Genomic DNA, 27,705 nt, shown 5'->3' with positions numbered 1-27,705 from the left:
CAACCTCAAAGAACAGTTATGGGCTATCCAACGGGCCCGCGACGCGGCGGTGAGGCTTGGCCTCTCTGTCCCGACGTGGGAGCGGCCCGCTGCGCGCTAGTGCGCGTCCTAAAGGACCCTAATAAAGTTTTTCATCCATCCATCCATCCATCCATCCATCCCATTACATGCATTTCGCAGTTTCTTCCTGTTTTCATGTCTGCCACTTTCCTCACAATCTTGCTGCAAGAAATTGTCTGCTATTTTCGTGTCCTTCGCTGTGCAGCAAGTTGAGTTATAGTGAAGGAACATGGCACATTCATTTACGATACTCCTTTTGGTGTGGGTTACTAGAAGTAGAATGTCATTAAAGCATAAAGTTACTGCGTTAGTTTGGAATTTTCGTCTTTGTTATTTTCTTACTTTTGTTTATTAAGTGTCCTTTTCTGTTTCCTGTTATGTTTGTAGCATCAGGACGATGCTTTTTGAAAGGGGAAGTCCATTGACACGTGGACTTGCTTATCTTTTACAGGTGAGCGCTTTTCACCGTCTAACAAGTGTAATCGCTATGCGCGGGACGCGCCCGCATCTATCAGAAGTTTCTCCAATGTTATCGATGGTTCTATTGTCACCGAAGCTTCTGTAATCTGATTGCATGTGTGACGCGAATTTTGTAGAACTTTCTGGAAGGCGCGTGGGTACCACCTACTCCTCTGGAAGCTTCGTTGACTCGTGTATAAAAGCCGACGCGCGTGACCGGCAGATCAGATTTTCGACGATCGCGGACTTTGTTCGCCGCTGTCGCCGTTCTTTGAGTGCAGCCTGGTTTTGAGGACGAATATTCACCCAATAAAAGAGTAGTTTCGCCATTCAGTTTTACTGCTTTCTTCACCCTCACTACCACGTGACAAGATTGTCTCTTCTCACACTGAGTACGCCACACGGATAGCGGTGCAAATCCTAGGACGCATGCGAGCTCCAGCGAGTACGTCGGAGTGTATGACGAGTCAGGCGTAAATAGCCGACGCACCTGACGCTATCGTTGTGCTCGTGCCCTGCTTGCTTATCTGGGCACAGGTTCGCCCAATAGAAAGTTAGTTTCCTGTGTCGCCGTTGTGTCACGGTCTGATTCTTCACAGTTACAACAACGGGACACAATGCTTCACACAATGTGTGCACCTTTGTTTACAATATCGTTAGCGACAGATTCACTCCGAAATTAACTGTGTACCATTATGTTCCGATAAATTCAACTTAATTTACATTTAAATGCGATGGTTCATTTTTGTACAGTAAATTTTCCAACTGTAGCAGGTGTTCAGTGAAGCCTATGCAATTTTGAAATGTGTGGAGTGCCTGTGCCAGCTTCTTTTAGCAAATATCCGTGCAGTTGTAGTAACGAGAATAGGGAGAAAGCAGTTTTTGGAACTGCAATTATTGCATTTCACATAGATAATTTATAGTACATAACTAAGTTTCAGAATCCAAGCCAGTGAAAGATTATGGCACATGATAGGAGTGCTTACGTTATAGCGCAAAATTCGCTCACTGTAGGTTCAAATTTTTTTCACCCAGTATTTATTCTGACAGTCGAATACAAAGTGTCGATAACTGTGTTCCACTTTAATGTGGAGCTCAGTGTGTTTCAAATCATCTTTCCAGGGTATCTCATTCAACTGGTGAGACTCTCTGGAAAGTGGCGAATGTATGCATTTCAAATACTCAGCAGCTCGAATTGAACAAAGAGACCTCGTAAACGACTATATCTCTAGAGGTAAATGTCCACCTTTATTTTGTTATGCTTAATTGGCAGGTTTAATGAGTATGTACACAGAAGGTAACACTGGCAGACTTAAGATTTTCTTGTAGATTTTTAGCACTTCTCCGTTAATGTATACTTGTAATGAACAGCGCATTCCTTAGAATGTAACTTCGGTTTATGTTTAAGCAAAATTAATAAAATGCGGATTTATATTATAAGTTAACCTCTTAGAGTACATTTCGGAATTATTAACGTTTATCTGAGGGAAATGTGTACCTTTATCACTGGCATATTCCTTAACGATGTAACTTATGTTTATATGCAGGCAAAATTGTGAAAATGAGCGCTGCCATTGTAAGTTACCGTGTCTAGAGTGTAGTGGTGCATCGCGAGGTCACGGATTTCCAGTGAATTAACATAGGTGGCGTTCACGCTTTAAATAGAGGTATGTGTTAAAATTACACGTGGGACTTATCCTTTTACGCAAAATAGCCATTACACGAGCTCGTGTGGATGGCCTATCCTTGTGCACTGTCGGTGGAAAATTAGTCAAGAATGAGTATATCAGGTGGAGTGCCGGAACTGTGTTGGTACACAGCCAATAAGCTGCATTTTTAGCTATCTCTTATTTTCGCCTGGCCTTCACGTGAGCGTTCATCGCACAATTATGCCAACAACCATTTACATATCCGTCTTCTAAAAAAGCGCTAGCTCTAGGTAGAAAAGAACGACAGCAAAAAATAAGCTCGTTAAATGTGCCGTTAAATCACCTATGTTGCCGAGCTACAGGCAGACATGAACGAAGTCATACATGCAGAGAGAATGAATTTCACGACACTTTCCAACGGTACGCTCGTATGGGCCTTGCCCATCGATCAATCTTGCATTTTTCTGGAGCGTGCTGAAACTAAAATGGAATGACTGAAAGGTACCGGCGTCTCAAGGTAAATAAGGTTTTCGAAGCAGACGTGAGTCATCGATTGAGAAAGAAGTCATACCTCCGCAAAAAGTTATTTTCCCTTACCAGTTAGTGTGCGCAAACCTAATATCACCCTCACGTGTACTATCATACATTGGTAAATATATTCGTGCGAAAAATTCTTACGCAGGGCACACCCGCATTCCTCGTCGAGGAGGAGCGGTGGCGAAGCGAGCGCATTTTCTCTCTGCTATGTGGCCAGCACCGCACTTTCCTCGTCGCTCATCACTCTGACGAAGGTCGGCACGCATTCGCTGGGGGTCTCGTAAATGTTGGCGCTCAATTCGCCGCACCGATTTGTCGTCGCCGAGGTCATGGCGGCCTGACATTGGTCATGAAACAAACGGTCACCGGTCGTACCTTTCCTCCTGAAGCACGCATCGACCCTCCCCCCCCTCCCCCCCCGTGACCCGCATTTTCCCCCTGCGTCACGCACCGCGTAACACGCTCGGGCGGAGGACGCACCGAATCAGCGAGCAGCCGTCTCGCATGGCTCGTCGTAAGCGCTCGGCTTTGCACGGAGCCCTCGTAGTGAGTACTTGTGATAACCTCGGCGAGCCCACGAGGAAGGTCCTCCTTAAACAAGGCTGGGCGCGTAGGTGGATGCTATAACGAGAAGCAAAGAAAATCCTGGTAGTTTGGAAGGCGCGCTGCTCGGGTGCGCACCGTCGGAGGGCGACGCTACCACCGGGTGGCACGCCTTTCCGTGCGCACGCCAGGAGACAATGCTTCCTGCCGTTGCACCCGCGTCTCTTCCTAGACAACCAGGAGACCGGGGCGCACCTTCCGCGTAGGAAGAGTGGTCATTCCAGGAAAGACAGCTTTGCGAGCGTCATCACAATATTTGGAACATGACGGCGGTTTGGAGCTGGACTCAAAACAAAAACACCCGATCTCTGGCCGGGTATATATAGGCTCTCGGGCTGCGCCCCACTCGCAGTTATCAGCTGGCCCAGTCTGCTCGGGTGAAAGTCCGCTGTCCTCGGCTCCAGACCTCGGAGAGCTGACTCCCGCCCCGGCGCAGGTGAGCTGCGATGCCGGCCTGTGCAGTGCAGTAACATAGGTTCGAGGTCGCTATTTCTAACACATCAGTTATCATCTGAAGCATGCCTACTCTCTGTACACAATTGCCTTCGTGAATTCGAGGAGGTAATTTGAACTGCTGCGGACATGAACAGCATCCTGATAGGAATATGCCGGTGAGGCAGATAAATGTGCACGGAACTCACATTACTGCTAGTTTTCGTGCAATTTCGTTGCCAATATTTTTAGCTATATGTGACTCTTATGTCGGTCTTGTGCTACTTCGCATTCAAATGATGTGCTGCCTCTTTTTCATGGGTATATTGCAGTTCACTATGTTATATGTCCTTGCCGCCTTGCTTTCTTGGTTTAAACGTCCTCGTAAATGCATTTCATTGCTAGGAGTCTTGTTTTCCTTCTTCCTTATTTAGCTCTGGTCGGTTCTCTCAGCCTCTCAATTTATTTGAACAATGTGGCAGAACGTCCATTCAAGTATTTTTTCGCTTTCGATTCAGTCTTTCATTGTTTATGGCAATACTTCCCTGTGGAGCTGAACTTGAGTTTAACACTGTGGGATTCTCACCCCTGCTCTTGGGAAAAAAGGAACGATAACACAGTAGTGCAAACAATCACAAGGGCATTTTTGCACCTTTCATTGATCAGTGCCTGCTAGCCGAGTATCTATCCACAAAACATGCCGATGGGCGCGCGACAAATCTAGGAAGTCCGACTGACCGCGACCGGATAACGAGCGAATATGTTCGTCCCATGCTGGACACCGAGGCCTGGTCATTCGCGCGTACGGTCACGCGAACGGTGGCACGTTCGAACCAGGCCTCGCGAGACGGTCTCTCAGAAGCATGGAACGGCGCACGCGCGGAATGTCCGCGCCGCTTGCTGACCGCAGCCTAAGAGGAAAAGCCTCCTTTCCGCGCCCAAGTAATTAAGTTAACCCCGCCATTAGGCGGCGTTAGCAGCGCAGCACTCGCGCCATCTCTCGTACTGCGCTTCAACCACACCGACCGCCGCGGACACCAGGCCACGCCGGATCACAGGAGACAGGAGCCATGCGGGAAAACAACATATCAGGGGACGCGTCAGAGTCGCGCATCCCCACAACACATATCTCTGGATCTACGAGTTCAATGTAGCTTCTAGACCCACAAGGAACCTCTGTGCACTTACAGCGCTTAGCGCTGTTTTTCTACATTCTACGAAAATGAACGATGCGTGTCATTGCAAAAGACGGCAAAGTAATAGCAGAATGTCTATTTTTTTCAACGTCGTCGACATTGTTTCGCGGCACTGTAAAAACTCTTGGAACAACAACAAAAAATCGCCGACGGTTACGATACTCCCTAATTCGAAATTTGAGCGCAGCTATATACGCGTTCTCATTTCGCGATATATTGAGGCATAGAAATTCAGAGGGGTCGCGGGATCGAATCCCGGCCACGGTGACCGCATTTCGAGGGGGGCGAAATTCGAAAACACCCGTGTACTTAGATTTAGGTGCACGTTAAAGAACCCTAGGTGGTCAAAATTTCCGGAGTCCTCCACTACGGTGTGCCTCATAATCAAAAAGTGGCTTTGGCACGTAAAACACCGTAATTAAAAAAAAAGAATTTCAAAGGGACATGTAGTAGAGGTCAAGCGCGTCACCTTTTATACATGACTCGTCCAAGTTTCCATTGTAATCGGTGGTGCCCTTCGACTTCCAGACAGTTCTAAAAAATTCGCGTCGCTCGTACAGTCAGATTACAAAACAATCGCAAACCAAGGCATTCGAAACAAGCGCGAGTGAGACCGAACTGAGCAAACCAAACAAGCGAGAGTGAGAGCTGACACGAGCAGACGATAGTACGAAACGAGCAGTCGGGCGGGTCCGCATGAAACCGGTTTCCCGCGCGCACGTCACTGATGGGGCCGCTCTCACTGGTCTTTGCCTCTCCGCCGTTCGCGGCTCGCGTCTTTCATCTGCCGCTCCGCGTTCGCTCTTTCATCTTTCACTGCTCTGCTCGATCGCTCGGTTACGCCGCCGACTTCGCTGATGCGCTCCGCAGGAATGGGCGATTAAAAGAGTTGCACTCTAAACAATATAGTTCTAATATCACTGCCAGGTTGATGGTCTCGCGCGCTTAGGGCCGTATAATGGTTGACAACAAGTCTGTCACTCAGGTATGCAGTTATGCGGGGCGACTTTCTCAAATCAGGTGTAACAAAGAATTCAATTGTAAAGGAGGAGGAAAGAGAAAAGTAGAAGGCAGGGAGGTTAACCAGAATAACGTCCGGTTGGCTACCCTACACCGGGGGAATGGGAAAGGGGGAAACAAAGATCACAGGGAGAGAGAGGAGGGAAGGAAAGAAGGAAATTGCGGCGAGTTCGCTGACGCGAGTGGTCTTACAGAAATCGCGTTAATAGTCACAGATGGTCGCACAAACCCGTCGTCCTTAAGTTCAATTGTAAAAGAAGTGAACTATCCATTAAGGTAGGCACAGGGTTGAATTTTCATATTTTTTTTCGATATTGTATGGGTTTGACTGTCACTCAGTAAGCACACGTGTCTGACCAACTGATTCCATTGTGGGATGATGCTTTCTGACTGGCGGTGTTTAATCTTACCCTCAAAAACTGTGCTAGATAAATAGACATAGTGTAGCCTTTCAGTGCGACTACTTATGCGGCATAAAGCAAGTGCTTAGAAGGGATTTCCACACCAACATATACTTGTGAAAGACGCCCATATGTAAGACATATAGGGTAATAAAATAAAAAGAACAAACAAGAAAAAATTAAAGTTTTTTAAGGATTTCGTTTTTTTCTTTGTTTTCATTTTTTTGGTTTGTGCTTCCGTGTTTCTTTATGGAGAGGAAGCTATTGCGCCGCTTCTGTAGTCGGATAGCGAAGTGAACGAGACGAAGATTGAGTCTATACTCCACATTTAGCCCTGCGACCAAGCAGGAGACAGATAAATGAGAAAAGGCAGGCAGGTTAAACAAGGTCGCGCCTGGTTGGCTACCCTTCACGACCCGCTAGTCGTCTCCCAGCTGAGTTCGGGGGTACCTGTTCGTTCCCTCCACGGCAGCCGCACTTATATGGGGCGCAATGCAAAGATCGGTCCTGCAGCCTGCATTTGACACTTGTTAAAGAACCCCAGGGGTTCCAAATTATTTCGCAACCATCTCCCTCCCCCCCCTCCCACACACACTACGGCGTGCCTCATAACGAGATAACGGTTTTAGCGCGTAAAGCTCCTAGAATTCATTTTTTTTTTTGTTAACATGGGGCGATTCACACCGAAAATACTTGAAATGTACATTGAGAGAACAAAACTTTCCTAATAATAAGTGGTGTGAGGAAAATGAAACTCCAAGTCAATTTCGGCCCAAACTAGAACAGCTCATTGCGAAAATAAAACATAAATACACTTATCCGGCTGAGAATCCGAAGCATCGTTTAGAGTGCTAAATAATAGCGTAAGTTATCGGCTTATAATATTTATGTTTGTGGTTCTTCATATTAGAGCACTCTTTGGATACCTAGAAGAGTTGATTGTTGGGCTGCTTGGTTTTCCATAATTGAACTAGTAACTTAGCGCAATAAAGACCACAGAGACCAGAAAGGTGGACAAAGACAAGCGCTTGTCTTTGTCCACCTTTCTTGTCTCTATGGGTTTTATTGCGCTAAATTGCTCGTTCAACGTAGGAAGCCTTTTCATAACGATTTAGCTCGATTACAATCAAAACGAAGATGTAGTATATACGTGGAAATAGTTAGTGCGTAAGCCATAATGTCTACAAAGAAGCGTTTCCTCTGATTGCGACCATTAAAATATTTATTCCAAGCTTCTATCGTGCTTACTCGGTTCAGGCACGGCCTCTTGTAAAGTCCGTACCACCGCATTGCAGTGAGGAAATTTGGAAAAAAAAATGTTTCGGTAAATGAAACGCACATACTCGCATGCTGGTTAATTCCTTCTAACCGCTACAATATGATACTAGCCTATATCCGATAAATCGGTCAGTCACTGCAAATGAGTTCATAGTCAGCCGACAGTGGTAGCACCTATTTGCATAGCCGTCTGAGCGCAGTTCCAGGCTTCAGTGAGTAGCCACAAGCCACGTTGTGTAACCCCTTCACCCGGCAAGAACTGCGAAAAGAAGCACCGACCTATGCGAGTAGACACAGCATATTTGCCACACCAATTTTATAGCCGCCACTACTTCGGCGTGGCTGTAACGCCCTGTGTTTGAAAGCGTATGCTATTTTTAATCGAATTACGCGAATTATTCCCTTAACATCGTTGAAGTCAACAAACGAGTCTCGCGGAAATCCACGCAGGATGGAAGGGGCCTATGATATACATGAACACTACGAACTGCAGCCTTTCTTTTTTTACAAATTTGTCGTAACATGCATATGACAAGTTTCAGAAATGTTGCGTCCATGGGAATATGGACATGAATCATACTGGAGTGTAAAAACACGAGACATTTTCAACTTCAACTTCTAGCTAAAAATTCAAAGTATTTTAGTTGCTCTGTGGCAGGGAAAGCACGAAGACAAACATGCGCGTGAAGGCTGTGTCGAGAACGTAAATATCTTGCACTGCAAGAATTTTTCTCGCATATTTAACGCTGCTGTATAATAAACAGAGAAATAAAATTACAATGCGAAATTCCAAGCAGACCGTTGTTATTGGTTCGTCACTCTAAATTTCACATTTTATCTTTCTGTAAACGAGCTTGAAGGTGAGAGTAATTAGCCAGTCAAGTACACGGAAATGACAAATATATATAAAAATGCGAAGGGCAGTGAATTCTAACGTTTTTATGCAACATTGAAATCTCTAACTTGAAGGCTGTTGTAATGTGCGCTGGAAATCATTGTTGATGTGCCTAGTAGCGCGTGTAAAAACATTTTTCGTGAACAACTTCTGGTAAGTCTGCTGAATTTAGACCCTGGAGCCAAATACTTTGAGACCGAGCGCAGTATTTCACGCATTTTGATCCTACACGGGGACTTTACACTTCTCATCTCTTGTGATCATAATACTCATTTGATTATATTTCATGGATTCTTTGAACCACATGGCTGCACCTTTTCCGGACGAAAATCGTTTGGAGGTCAAATAGAGGTGCATAAACTCACAGCTGTTGTCCTTTTCTTTCGACATTTGTTCAGGCCACCGTCATCCTGAAGTTCTCATAGCGCTGCAATCATTTCTTAATGCAAAACTATAGGTGAAGTACGCGCGTCTGACAGTTACGGCTTGGTTTCTCAGATTGAGCGCTTATGTTACTGTGAGAGTTGAAAATCATACTGTAGTTGGGGGAGTCTCTAGGAGACCTGTCGTGCGGCACTGACGTTACGCCGAGCTAAACCGATTGCCTAATTATCGTGTCTGTATCTTCTTTCTTTGCAGCAGACGTGACCCTCCATTTTAGGGAGACAGCTGCCGCCCTTGATTGAGCATGAGGCCGAGGCTGAGGCCCTGCATCCTCCTTTGCACCACAGCGTTCGTGCTATTAGCCCTGATGGTTCATTCGAGCGAAGCGATGGGTCACAAAAAACACAAGAAGATCATGAAAGTCCTCCTGGCACACGCACTGCTGAAGAAGCGCGTCATCCCAATCCCTATACCATTTCCTCAGGAGTCTCACCACACAAACATCGTGCCGGTGCCGAACCCCATACCGTTCAAAGTGCCGTGAGTATCGTAATGCCTCGTAATACGAGGTCTACAGCGTACAAGATCTGTTAGGAGCAAGTTCAGATATTCAGAGCTGCGTAAGATTCAGCGAAGTTCGGATTGACTACTGCCTTTGGTGGCATTACTTTGAAGTATAGAATGTGAAACTACAGGTGGTATTGTTTAGTGGTACTGATTGCCCCATGGTGTCGGAATTAAGGCATTGTAGATTAAATCAATATATTCATTATTGCTACACGATAGCTTATGAACATATTCTTTTCGCACTATTGCTTTCACGCACTATCGGGGAAGCGCGATAATTGATGGCACTTTGGTGTCTCAGGGCATTCCACCAAGTCAGCATTTGTGTAATCAAAACTAGGGTTACAACACAATTTCCATAAGCAAATACCCAGGTTGTTCGAAAACCCAAGATAGTTGGAGTATACACATGCTCTGAACTGTTGATAGGATGGCATGATAAATTTCAATGACACGCTATATACAATGAAAATAAATTGCGCGAATATATGCAAATCATAAGGATTACAAAATGTCTTTTAATTTAGAAGGTAAATCCATTTTGATACTCAGAGGTGTGCAAAATGATGCGATATACAGCGTTGACTTCTGTCAAAGGCAGTGTGTTGCTGCTGCTGCTATTCAGGGACTCTCGGTGTGAATTAGAAACTTCCTAGTTACGTTTTCACGTTTTCTTTGGTTACAATTCACGAAACATAACCAATTTTTGCCTTTCTCATACATAAAGACATGCTTTTTCGGCAAATTGCTCGTTTTATGTACAGCCCAAACCAAGTGGATGGTTCATATGTACTATATGACAAAAAAAAAAAAAAGAACACTGTCAACACAATGACTCCTCGAAAGAGTTTTGAACCTTAAGGTTGTGCGTAATTTTGATGCTCGATGCGTAGCCATGATAAAATATCGCCATATATATTAATACAAGGCCCGGGCAGCAAATCGCAGACACTGCTGAAGATATGGTTGTCTTTGATGAAAGCATTGCATAATTTCTATAAAGGCAACGCAGCGCGTAAATGAGGGCCACAATAGAACGAAACATACTTCGTCGCTGCAAAAAAAAAAAAAAAAACAACACAATCAAATGAAAAGGCTGTTGCATGCAGACAGGTTCGCCGTCGTCAAATCAGATGAAGGTGCGTAAAAAATTAAGAAATATCAAATGACGTGACAAAGACAGCAGCACCGACCCTGGAACAAGCGCGATTCGGAAAAGAGTTGAGCATGTTGTTAATAACCAACCGGAAAATACATAATGTGCATGCCGAGTTTGAACAAGAAAAAAAAAATATAAGCCATTCCACTCTGTGAAGGTGGATGACCAGCGAAGCTGTGTAGCACACGACAAAGACGTGACAGAATTTTGAACAAAGGTACGAACACATTTACTGTCTTGAGCGGTGGTCATCGTGACTAAAGGTGCGCACACACATTTATTATTATACATCCGCGTTGATTCATGTTATACATTGGTGTGTTCATTTCGCGATCTTTCGAAGCAAATAATTTGAGACCGCAATCACCGTACCGACTGGCAGGGTACAGTCAGCGCCTTCGCAGAGGGAGGGGCAGTATAGGAACGCTGGCATTATGAGCGGCAATGGAGCCAGCTGTAGAAGACAAGGAACGCGCGAGCAGTGGCACGGGCGCGTTCGCGCTGTTACGCCGAGGGATGCCAACAACCGATTTGCGGTAGAAGACGACGACGAAACCGCAAGCAGTGGCACGAGCCAGTGATGATGATGACAGTTTTTTTGCTCACGCGCACTTGTTAACGGACACAAAAAATGCACGGAACCCTCAGCACAAACAGCTTCGCTAAAAAAAAATTGTGCGGATCCCTCACGCCGTAGGAATCGATGTAAGCGAAGCTTTGTATGCTGCTTGCTTTGATTGACGATAATAGGCGGTGACGTTGGCGGCGAATAGAGAGACAGACAAACAAATAACTTTATTGACAAGGTCCTGAAAAGCGCTGCCGGATGGCAGAGCTGCGGACCCCTCCCACGTGGGGACAGTTAGGACGAGCCTAACCTAAGAACATGCTTTCGAATTAAAAAAAAAAAAAAAAAAACACCGCATTGTGGGCCCCCTGGGCCGCCCAAGTTTGCCGTGAAAGTTTTGAGCTCTGGATGGCAGAGCTCGATTCTTCTTCCGTGATGCGATTGGACCTCTGTAACGAGTGGCATCGAATGTGTTATTTCTTCAGCATTTAGTCCAATACGTCAGCGGCGAGTTCATGTTAAACGTTGCCTTGTGTGCACCACTGCTGTTTGTCTGCTTAGTGCACATAACACACACGAAGACATGTTTGCTTGAGGCGTTGTTGTGCGCAATTGTTCATAATCTCTGGCAGGGTTGAGCATTACCATTGCCTCACATGGCACATCCCATCGTGGCTAAAGTGTTAAGCTTTAATTAAGCAATGGGGGTGTACGCAATTCAATTAATTATGATTATTATTTGTATACATTGTATAGCATCATTAGCGGTCTACACCACGTTTAGCTGCACAGCGAAGACGCTCCTGTTCCGCGTGACACTTCTTTCAGGCCTGGGTGTCCTCAATGCTGAGTGCATGCTGAGTGCAAACGTGGCTAGCACGCTGTTAAGACGCCAACTCCGTGAGATCTCTTCAGGCTATGGACGATTGTAATGTTTACACTATCAAAGCCCGGCACGCGACCTCCACAGGCCAGAATCTTTATTTGTGTCGCATAGGAAAGCAAGCACAGCACGAGCCATACGCACAAACTGTGGAACGCTGCCGTAGCGGCGCCGGCCGAGATGCGCGGAGTCGAGCGCCATCTGGGGGGTGTTACAAGGAACTGAGCGGCTCGCGCAAGCAAGACTACAGCAGCAGCAGCGCTTGGAAAGTCGGGAGCAGAGGCAAAGAAAGCTTCCGAATAAGAGTGACGCAGGTCCAATGCGTTGGGGAAATACATAAAGCGAAGCACGCGTCACGAATAACGACGCCCTTGCGCGACTCCTGTTGCGCTCCTCAACTTCTCCGTCAGTTCCCGACAGCCTCAGGGCTATCTTCCCAGCTTGCGGAAACACTCACGGACCAACAGCGGACAGGTCTGATATTGTAAGGGGTCTGCATAACGTTCCAAAAATGCGCTACGCGATCAAATTTCTCGGTACTGCATCCCGTGTAAAGGATACAAGGTAATCTGGTAGGCCGGCAGACAGGCAGGAAAGCGAGCAAATGCCTTCAAATCGGAGAACTGGGGCAAAGAATGCTTCCTGTTGTAATTGCGAAAGAATTCAAGCAGGCATATATTGCCCGCTGTGCAGTCAGAGTGTTGCGTTATATATATATATCTATCTATCTATATATATATATATATATATAATTCAATGAGAAGTTCTATAGGTCCGGTGCATAGGTAGTTGAACAAACGAAGGTGTGCACACTTACGAAAATCGCATCTTTAATGTTTTTAACGTTTCGGCCGTCGCACGGCCTTCGTCAGAATCAATGATTAATTCTGACGAAGGCCGTGCCGCGGCTGCAGCGTTAAGAACGTTAAAGATGCAATTTTTATGAGTGTGTACCTTCGTTCATTTTACCTATATATATATATATATATATATATACATTTGTCAGTGCGAGCAACAGTGGTTAGATATTGGGGAATGCTTCTATGCATGTTCAAGCACGTGTTCAGGGTTCGCATATGTTCTTTGTAAGAAGAACAGGTGTACAGGGCTATAATGTCAGATTTCTGAAAGAGCATGATAGATATGTACTGCCCGATATATGAGTAGTCTACACAAGAGAACGCCATTCTGTTGTCCTCGCCTTTTGTGTCATACTGTACTCACGTCAATCGTGTACGGCGTACCAGCAAAGCCGGGCGTTTTTCATAACTTACGCGCATTTCCTCTATTTCTGTGTAGGATTCACACTGTTCACAAGCATCATCACCACACCAAGCACGTTCATCACCACAAGCACACCAAAGGGCGCAACACGCTGCTCATCCTCGACCGACAGCATGAGAGGCGCCACCATGGTGGCGGATACCATGGCGGGGGTTACCACAGTGGCTATCACGGAGGCTATCATGGAAGCTACTGGTGAAAACTGCTAAACGAACACCATAGTAGGATGACTACAAGTGCTTAGCTTTTTACAATGTGACCTTACGTAAGAGATCAACAGAATGGACAGAGTCTGACTGGTATGTCGTCGTCGAGTGCTTGTACTTTGATAACTAACTCACTAGCATGTATCACCTCGAAGAGCGCCTGACAACTGACATGCGGAAAATGTAAATGAAGCAGAACGGACTGTTTTCTATGAAACTGGCGTATCGGAAAAATGCCAGTGAACTCCTAAATAGCACTCCTTGATTGGCAGCTGCCACATTTAAGGTTTTACAGGTTCGCTTTCAGAAATATTTCCCAAAGTAAATTTATCACTAAATGTCCCGAGGTGTCAAGCGTAATGTGCGCTACAGGAAAATGTTTGGCATTCGCTGTGTACGTATTCCATTGCTCATGTACGCCTGGTCGTCGATGTGTGTGATTCAATGTGTGCTTCCATCTATTTTTGTACCCATGCGAGAGTGTGTTCCCAATTCGAGAAAGCTAGACTATGTGTAATATTTTACCTTACTAAACCGAATACACGAAGCGAAACCCCGCAACTTTTGCGTCTTTTTAATGACACCGCAGTGTTCTCACGCCCGACTCAATTGCATTCCTACTTCGCAAAGCAGCGAGCACATGTAATTTTTTTTTACCAATCTGGGCCTAAAATTGGTGTCGTGTGCATTTTCAGCACTGCATATAGAACTGGTGAGTGCTATGGCTTCCTGTGTTTTCTTTTAGGTGTGAAGTAAAGTCCTCTATTGCACTTTACAGTAGTGCAGTTTTCTAGTTCCGTGTTTTTATTGCAAACTACGAATAAGTGAGCCCCTTCAAGTGCAAATTGATGCTTCTGAGAAATCTAGGTGCACATTGAAATTGTATGAGTAATATTGGAACGAGAATTTCTAGCTCTTTTTACATACTACTGTTCGGTGCATGTTATGTTTTTGTGACACATTTAGTCGTGTCATATTGTGTAATCGCTGTGAAGCTCTTGCGTACTCTCTTTTGTGTGCTATGTTGCTGCGTACACTCATCCAAGAACTTTTTATTTTAACGTGATTGTTGTCCTCCTTCTTTGTCTTCCGTTATTTGCCTTGCGTGACGTGTTGTAGAGTGCATGGTCTATGTTGCTTGCGTGAGAACTTAACATTTCAAAGGAGAGGCCGGCTGATATGCCTGACAACTCTGCCAAAATACGGGTCAGAACTGTATCGCTTACGTACGTTCTTATGTAACCAAAGACATCATTTTAAAAAGCTGTTTGGAAAGCACATGTATTTCAACTTCAGGCATGTATCTTTATATGAAGTCTTGCTTCCGTAACATCCTATAGAATTACATGGTCTGTCAAGCGGTGCATCGCATAATTTCGCATGATTTTGTGTTTATAACCTCAGCAATCAAGCTGGGAAGCGAAAAAAAAAATTGACAGGCGTTGTCAACAATATTCGGCCACCTTATTGCGTAAACCGTGTCGTCGTACCATGGTGTGTCAAAGCTCAAGAGAGTGCGACAAATGTCTTTCCCTAATGTTTACAGCTTACTTAACGTAAGGTGAAATAGGAACTAAAGCGGATTACCTAAATAAAGTCAGATGCGATGACGAGTGAATCTTACGTTTCTGACCACGGATGTCGGCATATGCATTAAGGATTCATTGTATTGTGCACGAGAAAGGTTTCTACAAAGGAAAAATAATGTGTCACGCGGACAATAAAAACACGCAAGAAGAATCTGTTGGTATTACTGGTCTCAAATAACATTGACCGACGAGACACTGGGGCTTTCATTATAAATGCATCCATCAATGCAAATATCCCCATAGACATATTTTTGAAACCTCTTATAAATTGTTAAAGTACTGAAAGTTGGACGAGTTGGTAGCTGCGCATTATGAAACTGCAGCGCGCACAACAAACGAGACACAAAGCAAAGGTAGCGCACAAGCGCTGAGTCGCAACTGAGTTTTATATCTTTAAAGAAAATTCCACAATCATATATACCCAGGCTAACCAAAGTGATCATGTGCAAGAGACTTTAGAATAAAAATTAAAAAAAATGTATATAGAACTACGTCTAACAAACACAGAAATAGTACCCATTCTAAAAATTCACGTGGTGTTCAAAAAGCTAAATTTCTTGTCAGTTAGTAGTATAGATGGCTCATTCACACATATCGGCACGCTTTTTAATATGGAAGGCCTCGGTTATGACATATGTTATAAATATTTGACGAGACGATTGATACCGAGAGAAATATTGGATGCAGATGTTCTATGTTAGGAGAATACGTGTATAAGGCTATTATGTCCGATTTCTGAAAGAGCCGTAGGTATAGTTGCGTGATTTCAGTGACATTAGTGTTAAGCGCGCGTCATGTTATTAGTCATACTGGTAGCACAGCGCAAATTGAGTCGTACACAGAAGGATCGGAAGCCAGGAGCGCAACCCTCCCCCCCCCCCCCCCCCCTCTGTTAGGGAGCTCTTTAAGTTTATTTATGTCTATACAGAATATAGGTTAGTACTAGGCATACATGCTATTTAAAGTCGACACGTTCCTCCGTTAACTATTAGCGATTCCTGGTCCCAACATATCCGATGGGCCGGATTTCTATGTCAGGTATATATTGCTTGTTGTTGGCTTCTCAACACCAAATTTATTTAACCAGGAGTGGTAAAATAATGACCATAGCACTTGACATTGGCAGCGTAGTTTCTAGTGCACGTGTGCCCTTCATCGCAGCTTTGGTTCCTTCGTATGGGATAGGAAAACAACACTGAATCTATTTTCTTCTTCTGACGTTTCTTAAAGGTCGCCGGTTCGTGTATAGTTAAGGAATGTTAGTTTCTTATTTTGTACAAGTTTCAATTGCTTGCGGCGCGCTATCGGTTGCGGCTTTCTTTCACCATTTTAAGAGAACGAAATGCAAAGTGATTCATCGGACGTACACGCGAATGTATTTTAAAGGTACTACCACCAAATTCCTTTACATTTCTTGCCGGCTACGTTTGACGTACTCATTAGTCGTCTATGGGATACGGTGTATCCATAACGAGAGAGCTTTTCCGCAAAGCCACATCTCACGAAGCTTTACTCTATACTCAGTGTACAGTGGCTAGAATAGATTTTACTTCAGAGCACTACTTTCGTATTGCAATTTTCATAGTCCCTACAGAATGCTGCACTGCTGCACCATAAAAAATGGTTTGGCCTCATCAAGGCTATCAGAAAAATCGAACACGAAGAATTTTTTTTCCTGGTGTAAGTATGCTCGATGATGATGTCCAAGATTTCTTAGTTCCTCTAAATTATCTCAAAGGGGGTTGCGTGACTGCTTTTCACTTAATGGCGCACCGCTTGTTGCCGAAGTTACAAAACAAACAGTAATTGTACCAAACTGCCCATCGCGCACGCATACCCCCCCCCCCCCCCCCCCATCATCACATGTGCTAGGCAGCACAATCGAAAGCAGTAAACAGACGTACTGAAATGCAAGACATTACGGTGGAATGGATGTAGCACTCGAGTGGTGGTGAGGACATATTGCTTCTGTCTTTCTGCTAATGGCATATTAGAGTGGCAAAAAATATTTAATTTGGGCCTATTAGACAAACTCTCCCCAGCAGGGCAGCGCAAACATCAACAGAAAAGAAGCAAGACAAAAAATACATCAAATATGTGGTAGAGAACCCGCATACACAATATTTCAAACCGAGATTCTACCCCAACGCTAACGTTGCGATAGTTCTAGCTCAGATGCAGTCTGTGGCATCTATCACTGACTGCAGACTGTTTCTTGACTAATAATCTTTTTTAAATATCAGCGTTCGAGAAATTCCAGTCTTGGAGATTTTACGTTAATTCTTCTCTAACTTTTTATTTATACCTTATGCCACAGCAATAGCCATTTGAGAGCGCCTTTCTTGTTCGAAAAGTGAGCCCTCAGGTGCACTGGCACTGATTGCCATCGAAGTGAGCGAGTGCGCCTCGATTCCCTCTGCCATCTTGGCAGAACCCACCTACAACATTCATAATTTGCAGTTAAGTATAAGGGTGTATTGAAAGGCCCGAGGCTAACAATGAGTTTATAGCACTCTTTCGTGAAGCACAGTCCGGACGAAACTGAAGGAGAGCAACAAAGCAAACTGTAACATAACCAGGGTTACTCGCACCTGTTTGCGGAAAAACACAGACGGCACTTTGAAGATTCGTCAGCTGCGCTAACTGCACGGCAAAGAGTTTAGCTCTGAGTCATTAGGTTCATTTACGCTTTTTTTAGCAGATGAATCAGACTTTTGACTCCGATATGTCCGGAAACGTGAAGTATGCAAACACAGCTGCACGCCAGAGGTTATTCCACGCATCACTCAAGCCGGTCGCTAGTGAGACGTAATCACATAGTGTGAAAGCGGGAATCAACGGTGTAGAAGCAGAAGCAGCTTCTAGCAAGTTGTTCCAGCAGGAATGCCGACCAGCGTCTACTGCGCTCACCGAGACGCCCTCCACTGCGTCACGCAAGTCCGCAACAATGGCGGGAGGGGAACTCGCACTGAAGCTAGCACGCTTGTGTGTCCGTTTAACATCCTTCTGCAGCGGCAGCCGAGGTCTGAGGCTTGATTCATGGCAATGGCGACCGCATTGTGAGGGAGGTGGATTGCAAAAAAATCACTCAGATCAAATGCACATGCTGTATTCTACTTGAACTGAAGCTTTAGCGGAGCAGTAATTTAGGTGATATACAACTAACGCCGATCGGAACAATGTTTACTTCAATCCTGTGCAACATCGAATCTAATGCGATGTTAATGTCTATCTACCCGAAATGTGACAACACTGAAATAATGCGAATTTTATGTTTGTGCGTAACACTGCTGACAACGTATGGCAAATTGGAAAGTCGAATCAATAGATTGTGTAAAAACGTCCGTGTTGGGGACAAAGCCACGAATGCCATTACGAGGGACGTTCCGAAAGTAAGTTTCGTCGTTTTTTTTTAAGAGAAGATGGTACACCAGGTGAAACAAACAATCGCCTTAAGAATCAACGCCCGTTGCTAGTTCATCGACGGAAGGAGCGTCAGTGGAGGAGGAATCACGCATGCGCAGAGCGCCGATGAAGACAAAGTAACAGCAGACCGACGTGCCCGAGGTTATTCGAGTACAAATCACGATGGCACACAGACGGGTGCTGACAACGTGGTCGCCAATAGGAGTGCGTGCTGTTATGCGCCATGAATGGATACCAGGTGCCTGCATTGAAAACCGCAATCTTGGAACGTTACTTAAAAAACAATGCTGAGATGGAGCAGGCTGTACGACAATTCCTTGCTTCACAGTGCACCGAGTTTTACCAGAGTGGTTTCTTCAAATTGATTGCATGCTACGACAAATGTGTCAACGTCGATGGCGACTATGTGAAAAAATAGTGCACTGTGTACAGTTCAAGACTCGATGGTGTATTTTTTTCGGCCATAAAGTTTCCGAGTTAAAATAAATGACGAAACTTACTTTCGGTTGTCGGGTTAAGTATGGCGGTGAAAGGTGTAAGCACAAAGAAGTGTGACGCAATGTATATCTACCTAAACCTAATAAGTATAGGGTGTATGCACTTTTGGCGCACAGTAGCACATACCCATTCCGGTAGATTCGCCAAGAATGCGCATAAACCCAGTGGCACATTCCGAATGGCTAAACCAAAGAAAATTACGTAAATCAAAGAATCCGTTGAATATAGTTGGTTATTCCGCAATGAAGTCAGTATGCTTTACAGATACTTGACAGTGGATATCATATTCTGAGGCTTTAAACAGGACTTTGACATTACGCCGAATCGAGGTGCGCTTACTGGCACTACCACTCGGTCGGTCAGAATACATGGGTGCATACACAGCCTGTTTCCTGATAATCGCATTCAACGCACGTATAATTTTGGTATATACCCATAAGATCCCACCAAGATCCCACTATACCCACCAAGATCACAATCAACCCAGCAGCAGACGGCAACCACGAGCACCAGCAACAACCACACCTAATCCGGGAGGGTAGGGAACGAAACCTCCACCTGAAAAGGCCTGTGTACAATGCCTTATGTGCACACGCTAAACCATAGCCGATCAAAAGTCACACTTGCTTCTTCGCCACGACGTGCCTCTTTGCCTACCATGCATCGTTAGAACATTAGGCTTCTCAATTTTACTCACCACACCAAAGTAGACTAAATTTTTAGATACATATAGTACGGATCAAATTTGCGTGCGATACAGGAACCAAGCTCCCCGAAATTGATCTTTTGATTCGTCAGCGGTACAGGGTAATGATGCCTGGTGTTCATTGAGCGTTTGGAAATGTGCAGATAACTCATAAAACACCACTTCCTTTTTGAAGCATGCAATTAGGCTGTTCTTTGAAATGATATATTCTCCTTGTTTCGGCTGTAATATATCGACTGTATGCGCACTAAATTTGACTGTTTGGTTCAATATATTCTGGAAATATTTTCAAATCCTAGAGTAGCTGCGAATGCAAACAATTTCAAGTTATTGCGAAAAATCCTCCTGTATTTTGCCGGACCTGTATCGCCAGCTTCTGTAACGCAATAGCGTTTACTCGTGTCAGTGTGAAAATCTATTCTTCAATTGTGCCTACCACCGGTGCCACGATAAAGTAAAGAACTGTAAAAATCCGGTTTAGTAATCTCTATTCGTCATCCATGACACACACCCTGAACCTAATAAACCATCACGACTGAAATGCAGTTTTTCCTGTCGTGTCGCTCGTCGATGGCCGCCTTATGGAACGAATCAAGCTACTTCTCATGAAGCGCGCATCGTTTACCGACGGCTCTCTAAGAGAGCTTCCGCATATTTTATGACTGCCGACAATCTGTTGCAGACAACCAGGATAAACTGTGATTTAATCGTGCCAGATATGCGCCTACATAACGTTTTCGATGGACTAGCAATGAGGCGTCTGAAAAGTAGGGTCAAATTGTTTTCATAACAGTATAGTCTGGGACAGTAGGAAAGAAGAGCTTGACACTGTAGTTTCAAAAGTATTGTTCACATTGTATGCAGACAACACTAAAAAACTGCAGAATGTAAATGTTATTCACGTCAATCAACTTCACCAGCACAATGTTTTAGCCTCTCTACAAAAGGAGCAGAAAGCTTCCGCGACTTCATGGGGCAGAACAAAAAAGTATCGTCGCCAATTGCAGCTGTTTTGAAAAAGAAAGAGAGAAGATGCACTGTTCACCGCGGTTGCATTCTTTCCCACTCTGCGCTTTTCTCCGTGAAATTTGACAAACTTCCTCAAAGCCCAGCTTTTTGGAAGAAACTCGTTTTTCTACCTCCGCCAAGGGCGAGCGCAAGTAGATGTTATTTGATCTTGCCGTTGAGTGCGGCAGTTGGCCGAAGTTGAGGGGGACTTAGAGAAATTAAGGTTTATTTACAGTATAGACAGGATTGAAACAAAGCAAAAAACTGTAAAGCGCCATCGGTACGGCCGCCAGCAAACTGGACATTGCAGCCCGCGGCAAGAACTCTCTCTTCGCGATGGTTCTCTGGCTTATAACCCCTTCAGTCAACCGGGGTCAGGTCATTTTCAGCCAGTCGTCTAGCCCGTAGAGGGGGTTTCATGTTCATCAATCATAGAGCCCGTGCAAGCGGCGTCATGTTCGGCCAATGTCGACACTCCATGGGCTCTTCGATGGCTGCCTCCGTCGAACGTTGCCTCTCGCCTAGAAGACGCTGAACTGGACGGGACGGGTCGTCTTGAAGGACATTACAGTGCTGCAAGCAGTATTTCTCGAGACTTGGGTCGACTGCCTCGAACCATGCTGGCTTCCAGTAGCATTTTCGGGAGGTGTCACGCAGCGGGGAGACAAAAGCTCCACGCGTGCCACACGAGGGCGGGATAGCCAATCTGTCCGACGGGTCCGATGGCATAGTCGACGCACACCTGCGCCCCATAATTGGAATGCGACGGTGAGTGCTTTCGTTTGGAGAGCTTGACCGATGCTAGTTAATGGTCCGTATCTAACAGCTCCTCCTCGCCCCGCAAGTTCAGAATGCCCGGTAAAGTTGATTCTATGGCCATGAAGAACGCCGATGAAGCCTGTAGTGCACTGGCGACGACCTTCGTGCGACAAATTGCTGGATCCTGTGCTTTGGAGAATGTGCGTGAAACAAACGAAACAATGTAGCACTGCCCCATGTGCAAGCGCAGGCTCTTGGTGCTTGACTCGCCAGTCTCCTATTATATCAAACTCAACCCTGTCTTTTTATTTTTTTTCCATTTTGATAATGCAGATCCAACCACCTTTCTAAATAGCTTTCCTTATCTCCTCGTACACCGACAAGGCCAGAGTGATACTGTTGTTGCAAAAGAATTGTGAGTAACAGGTAATGAATACAACCACTGTAAGTATATATACACAAGCAATGTTTTGAAGCTACGAGGATCTTTGCCAGCGCATAATCAATCGGCATATCTCGTTACTCAAAGGAAGGGAAATAATGCGTCCGTTTACTGAAACAAGTCGCTCTAACTATCCGCGTTCCTATTCAACTTGCCTTTTTTGTAGCGGACAGTGAAGTTATATTCCTGGAGAATGAGACTCCACCTAGGCAAGCATCCGTTCTGAGGGGACATGTGTCTGTGCCACGTCAAAGGACAGTGGCCGGTTTTGAAAGTGAATTTTGCTCCGTACTAATAACAAGATAATTTCTGAACCGCCCAAACAAAGCAGGCGTGTTCTTTTTCCGAAGCAGTTTGCGCCTCCTCTCTGCACGTTAATTTTCGGCTAGCACACTGTCCCGGATGCTCCTCTGCGTCTTCGCCCCCCTGACAGGACAAATCCCAACCCTCAGTCAATACCGTCACGCTGTACGATGAATTCCTGAGAATATTCGGGAGTCCGAAGCAGTTGTCTTTAACTTAAAGCATTTTCAGATCCTGAAATGCGCTTTCTGTTTCCTCATTCCATCGAACCTATTCGGGCCCTCCTTTACTCAGGGTGTCTGTCAGGGGGCTTGCTACCTGGGACAAATTTGGATTATACCTCTGGTTACATCTCACGAGTCCGACAAAGGCCCTGACATCCAGCTTAGTTCGCGGCTGAGCAAAGTTAGTGATAGGTCCTTTTTTTCCTTGTGCAGACTCCGCAAACGGACCACTGCCACACCTCGATTCTTAGGCAAGCCTTCACAGGAAACCGGTGCACTCACCTTCCGTTCCACCTGACTACTTAAACACCCTCCTGCCCCGAGATACTTTAAGTGGGCACATCAGCTGCGGATCTGTCAGAGTCATGGCCAATCCGTTCATGTAGCTCACCCAGCTCACCTCTCACCGCAGTCCTGCCCAGCTGGCGTGCCCTTCCAACGTTAGTAATATACATGTAGGTGAAAAAAAGAAATTCCTCTTACTGCTGCATATTAAGGATCTGATCATGGACCAATTACTGAACTGTTGCTGAGGGAACTTCTTGATGGCCAAAAGGACATGCAGAGCAATTAAACGTCACTGAGTGCAAACTTGAGGGCCTGGAAGCCATTTGCAAGCAAATATGGGTAACTCGGAGGACAGTTTGAGAAAATGCAACCAACAATACAGACTCTAGAAAAGAAACTAATTGATCTAGAAGATTGGAGCAAACGAAACAACTTAATAGTCTTTGGCTTTAAATAAGATTCGGATGAAACATCGTATTCGCTATTGACTACACTAAATGAAAAAGTACTTGTAAAGCATATAGGTGTTCCAGTATCTTCCATTGAAAGACTGCACAGGATGGGCCGTAAGCAGGCAAAGAAGCACAGACATATCATTCTAAAGTTTACAGACCTCCGAGAAAAAAGAAACACGCTGAGTGACTGTCACAAGCTGAAAGGGCAAAACATTTCGATTTTGGAAGATTTTTCAGTAGACACGGCAGATAAGGAAGAACCTTTTGCACAGCCCGGCTGACGGTAGGAAAGCAGGTATAAAAGTAAGGCTTCAGTACGACAGGACTAAGGTTGACAAGCAAACATATCGATCGGACATCGCTCAAATAAAACGCATACTAATCGTTCCGCGTCAAGAAAGCCCTAAAAGACCGCAATGACCCCGCTGTTAGGTTAACAAGGAAAAACAAGAGTTTCGGTGTCTAAAAACGAATTACCGGAGCATAGTAAACCAAACCGCCGAATCAGCGAGCATCGTATCTGCCCATAGACCACATGTTCTAATAACAGAAACCCGGTTGCATAGTGACATAACCTATACTCTGAAATAACGCCTCACGGTTACGGAATCTACAGACAGGACAGCCATTCCCGTGGCGGTGCAATTCTCTTCCTAGAAGCGTTGAGTGTTGTTAGGCTGCCTGATATTACAGGAATTCAATGTGTTGTTGCTAAAATTTTCCTTAACGAGTGCAATCTATTCATAGGAGGGTTCGGGGGCCTCCAAATTGCGACACCACCTTCGTCGAAAACCTTAATGAGTCCCTGGGCGCCTGTAGCAATAATCACTGCCGTACGCTACCTGCAGCCTATTTTATTGCTCCATCTGTAAACTGGAATAACTATTTCTCTGAGCCCCTCTCAAGTGCTTCTGAGCCTTTCGTACATATAGTAGCGCTCTGTAACCTTTCACAACTTGTCAAAGAACCTACCCGTATTCAAAACTACACTACCAATTCAGCACCTTTTTCCTAGCAAATGCTGCCGTTGTTCGCCGTAACTCGAAAATTCAGGTTTTCGAAGATCTATCAGATCACAAAATGGCGTACCTTGCGGTGGAAGTGAATTTTGTCCCATCGTCTGAAAAACAAGAAAGAATGGTCCCCCACAAAATGAAAAACAAGAAAGAATTTTCCCAGTTTTCTGTACAAGCTTATCAGCTTGACGTGCTCCTTCGTGATCCATGGTTTTCGATCTTTTTTGAACGTGTGACCTGTCTGAATGGGAAATGCGCGATGTAAATGCATACAAAGGTTTCAAGAAACTCCTTATATGCTTCGTTTACGTTCTTTTTCTTAACACAAAATTCGAATCGTGCGTGATTACAGCCTGACTAAACAAATCCAATGCGTTATTGGAAATGTTGATAAGTAATTTATTGTGTTGTTTGTTACTCATCGAATACACGACGAAAACTGGACAGGGATCACTAATATCATAGGAAAGTGTACCCGTAGTACCTACAGGTGTATCTACATTTGTAATGAGAAGGTCGAGGGCAGATGAAGTGGAAGAAGTAACCCTGGTTAGTGTAGCAATGAGATTAGTAAAGCCAGATGAAAGTAGTATATAGGCTCTTTATACCGTGTACATACTTATTATCTCACAAAGTATTTTTGTTGAAGTCACCTCTACAGAGAAAATGAACATTTTGGAATTTGCAGAATTCCAAAAGTTTACTAAAAGAACCTAAATAATTCTCGATACTGCGATTCGGAGGGCGGTATATTACTGACAACACCTTTTGGTGTCCTTCACAGTTAGCATTTCGTAGTCATGACTTAGGAATGAAAAATCTGGCAACACTTCGTAATTACCATTATTTTTAGCATAAAGGGCGATACCGCCTCCTCCCCTATTCTGACGGGTCATGTAAAATGAGGTATAGCCTTCCAGTTGAACAACATCGTAGCTGCTTTGAAACCAAGTTTCAGATATCAATATGACGTGAAACTGAAACGAAAATTTATTGAGAAAACAAGTAATGCTGTCGCCCTTGCCCACAGCGGAACGGGAATTGAAATGCAAAACAGAAATATGTGTAGTATCTGGCAGATGAACATTTTGCGGCAAGAAAAAACCAAGCTGTTTTATTTGACCAGAAGGTGCAAAGTGTAACGCAACATTCAGCGTATCTTGGAAAGGTCTTCCTCATGCTCTATCCTTATGAATAGTGTTTCGTCAGACTGTCTCGCGAAAACCTTGCTATTGTACGACCAGACGGATTTCCATTCATGATCACGTTTTCTACCGATAGCGATTCCAAGCAGCCGTTTTAGCGTAGGGCACAGGTGCTCCTTCACATATATCTTCTGAGAGCTATCAATACCAATGTCTTTGTTGACACGACGCGTTTTCTTTGCTTTCTTCAGCGCAGCGTCATGCTTGATTCGGGATTTAGATTGTACAATGACGTTAGATTTTTTAGAGTCTCGGGTTGGATAACGATAACATACTTCAATGTGAGTCTCTGTAATTTCTTCTTTGATGGCTTCCTCAATTTTTCGAACAATGTAAGGCACCCTTATATCGTCAGGCCTAACAATGCCTTGTATCTCAAGATTCTTTTCTCTTGAGTACTGTTCTGAGCGCACGAACCTCTTTTCAAGCTCTCGGGTCCTGAATTCAAGGGCCTGGCATTTTTCTTGAAGCACTTTAATTTCATTTTCTAGTTTCTGTCTCGGGGATTCTTAAGCTCCTAATTTTGCCTTCAGTTGTTCAACTGAGGCGTGACCGAACTGGATGCTCTGAGTACGATTTTTGTGTTCTACTTTCAGTTCTCGGATCTCAGTGCGCATGTCCCTTTACACTCACTGAACTGAACACTGCTTTAGTTTATCTTTAGACTGTGCACCCTAGAATTGAAACAGAATGTCGAGAAAATTTATGGCTGCCATCATGCTTTCTTATTACAACGGCCCATCCACGGTTGTCCTCGCCCCGTGAAACAAGTCGTTTCTGGGGAGTTGCACATTGATAGTGGTACCTGTGCTCAGGAACTGCGCCGCGAATGACTAGAATGCCGGCTCACTGTCCATTTTCTAAACAAGATAGAAGAAATGACGCGCCGCCTATGAAAGAATTTTGGTGAATTAGCAAAAGATTTCGAACACCAGGCACTTGATTCGCATAAACGCTGCAAAAAAAGCAAAAGTATGCTTAACTTTTGCAGTTTTTTTTGCTGAAATTGTATTTAGTGCAATAAAGCTTTTGTGTTATAAAAGTTTTCTTAAGCCGTATACATGGCGGTATTTACTATGAGTATTGGTAGTAACGCATGCAGCTCAGCCTGCCCGGCAATAAGCTTTCAGAAAGTGCCCGAAGCTCTCCAACCTAAGGAAGTGCTGAGTGTTTGGACCACTTGCGGAAAGAATTTCGTCGATAGGGTGCACGATGAAAGAAATCGAAACGTGAAGAGAAGTGAAATGGTTATCATGTTACTGTAATTCCAATCATCCTGGAGACGTCTTCATTTAACCTCATCACTACCAAAGAAATATTTTGACGAGGAAATAAGCAGTTCGTATGAAACTTTATTTTACATAGTTTAAGGCGCTCATAATACATTCGTGATATAAAAAGTATGTTGAAGCAAAAAAGCTGATTTTTTTTTTGTGGACACAAATTGTAAAAACAGCTCGTAAGCTACTCACAGCCATTTTCTTGAACAGCTGCCTCAGCCGAGATATGGTGCCCTCCTTTACAAGCAGGGTAAACCAAGGTGCAGGATGACACAATTACATTAGTTGAATGCCTCGGAAATTCTCACTGAGGCTTACTCGACTTTAGAAAAAGTGTTCACAAATCTGGACACAGATTTGCAAGAATGCACGCAGCCATCTTCCTTTAATAGCCGATTCTGCCAAGATATTGCTTCCCTTTTTGGAAGTTGACTAAACCATGGCCAGACTCAGAAAAGAGCGCAATATTATTGTCAGGTCGCTTTTCGTTCAGGGATAGTTGCCTGTAGAAAAAGTGTCGGAAAATGTGAACACTCGTAGTGAAGAGGTTAAAGAATTTCCTGTACCCTTGGACAAGAAAAATTGTTAAAATCAATGTTTTTTTGCCTTTTCCCCGGGGTTCGGTATTGGTCGTCGTTTTCTCGTCGGATATATGTGTTTATATAGATAAACAACTTGGGTCCCTGGGTCGAACCGGCAAGTTGCTGCTGGCTGTGTATAGCCCAGTGGAGAGGAAGGGTCCCTGGATGCGCACCCCTGGTCATGTGTTCGTGCAGAGAGTGAGTGTGTGAGTGAGTGAAAACATTTATTGCGTCTTTTAAGAGTTTCGCGGTTACGAGGTCTCCGTCGTCTTCATCTTGTTGGCGCTGGCGACTTGAGACTTCTCTTCAGCAAGGGTGGGCCCCTATTCCAAGGCTCCACTGAG

At 44.6% G+C, this 27,705-nt stretch overlaps 1 protein-coding gene across 2 annotated transcripts; it reads left to right on the top strand.

The window, feature by feature from the left end:
* The first annotated feature begins 3,637 nt into the window (after positions 1-3,637).
* On the top strand, positions 3,638-15,321 carry LOC129381764 (uncharacterized). 2 transcript variants are annotated; one of them, XM_055064863.2, is made up of 3 exons: positions 3,638-3,744; positions 9,173-9,454; positions 13,391-15,321. In XM_055064863.2, the coding sequence occupies exons 2-3, from the start codon at positions 9,219-9,221 to the stop codon at positions 13,572-13,574; spliced, it is 420 nt and encodes a 139-aa protein (XP_054920838.1). In that variant the 5' UTR covers positions 3,638-3,744; positions 9,173-9,218; the 3' UTR covers positions 13,575-15,321. The 2 variants fall into 2 exon arrangements, with proteins under 2 accessions (XP_054920838.1, XP_054920837.1); XM_055064862.1 differs by having other exon boundaries at positions 9,170-9,454.
* The last annotated feature ends 12,384 nt before the right edge of the window (positions 15,322-27,705 follow it).

This window comes from Dermacentor andersoni, chromosome 1 (assembly GCF_023375885.2).
Source record: "Dermacentor andersoni chromosome 1, qqDerAnde1_hic_scaffold, whole genome shotgun sequence".
In the NCBI taxonomy this organism is placed as follows: domain Eukaryota; kingdom Metazoa; phylum Arthropoda; class Arachnida; order Ixodida; family Ixodidae; genus Dermacentor; species Dermacentor andersoni.
This window is presented reverse-complemented; position numbering and strand designations above follow the sequence as displayed.

Excerpts from the sequence above, each read along its gene's own strand:
- LOC129381764 (XM_055064863.2), top strand. The coding sequence starts at position 9,219 with ATGAGGCCGAGGCTGAGGCCCTGCATCCTCCTTTGCACCACAGCGTTC. Across the intron at positions 9,455-13,390 it reads CCCATACCGTTCAAAGTGCC|GATTCACACTGTTCACAAGC; the intron begins GTGAGTATCGTA and ends ATTTCTGTGTAG.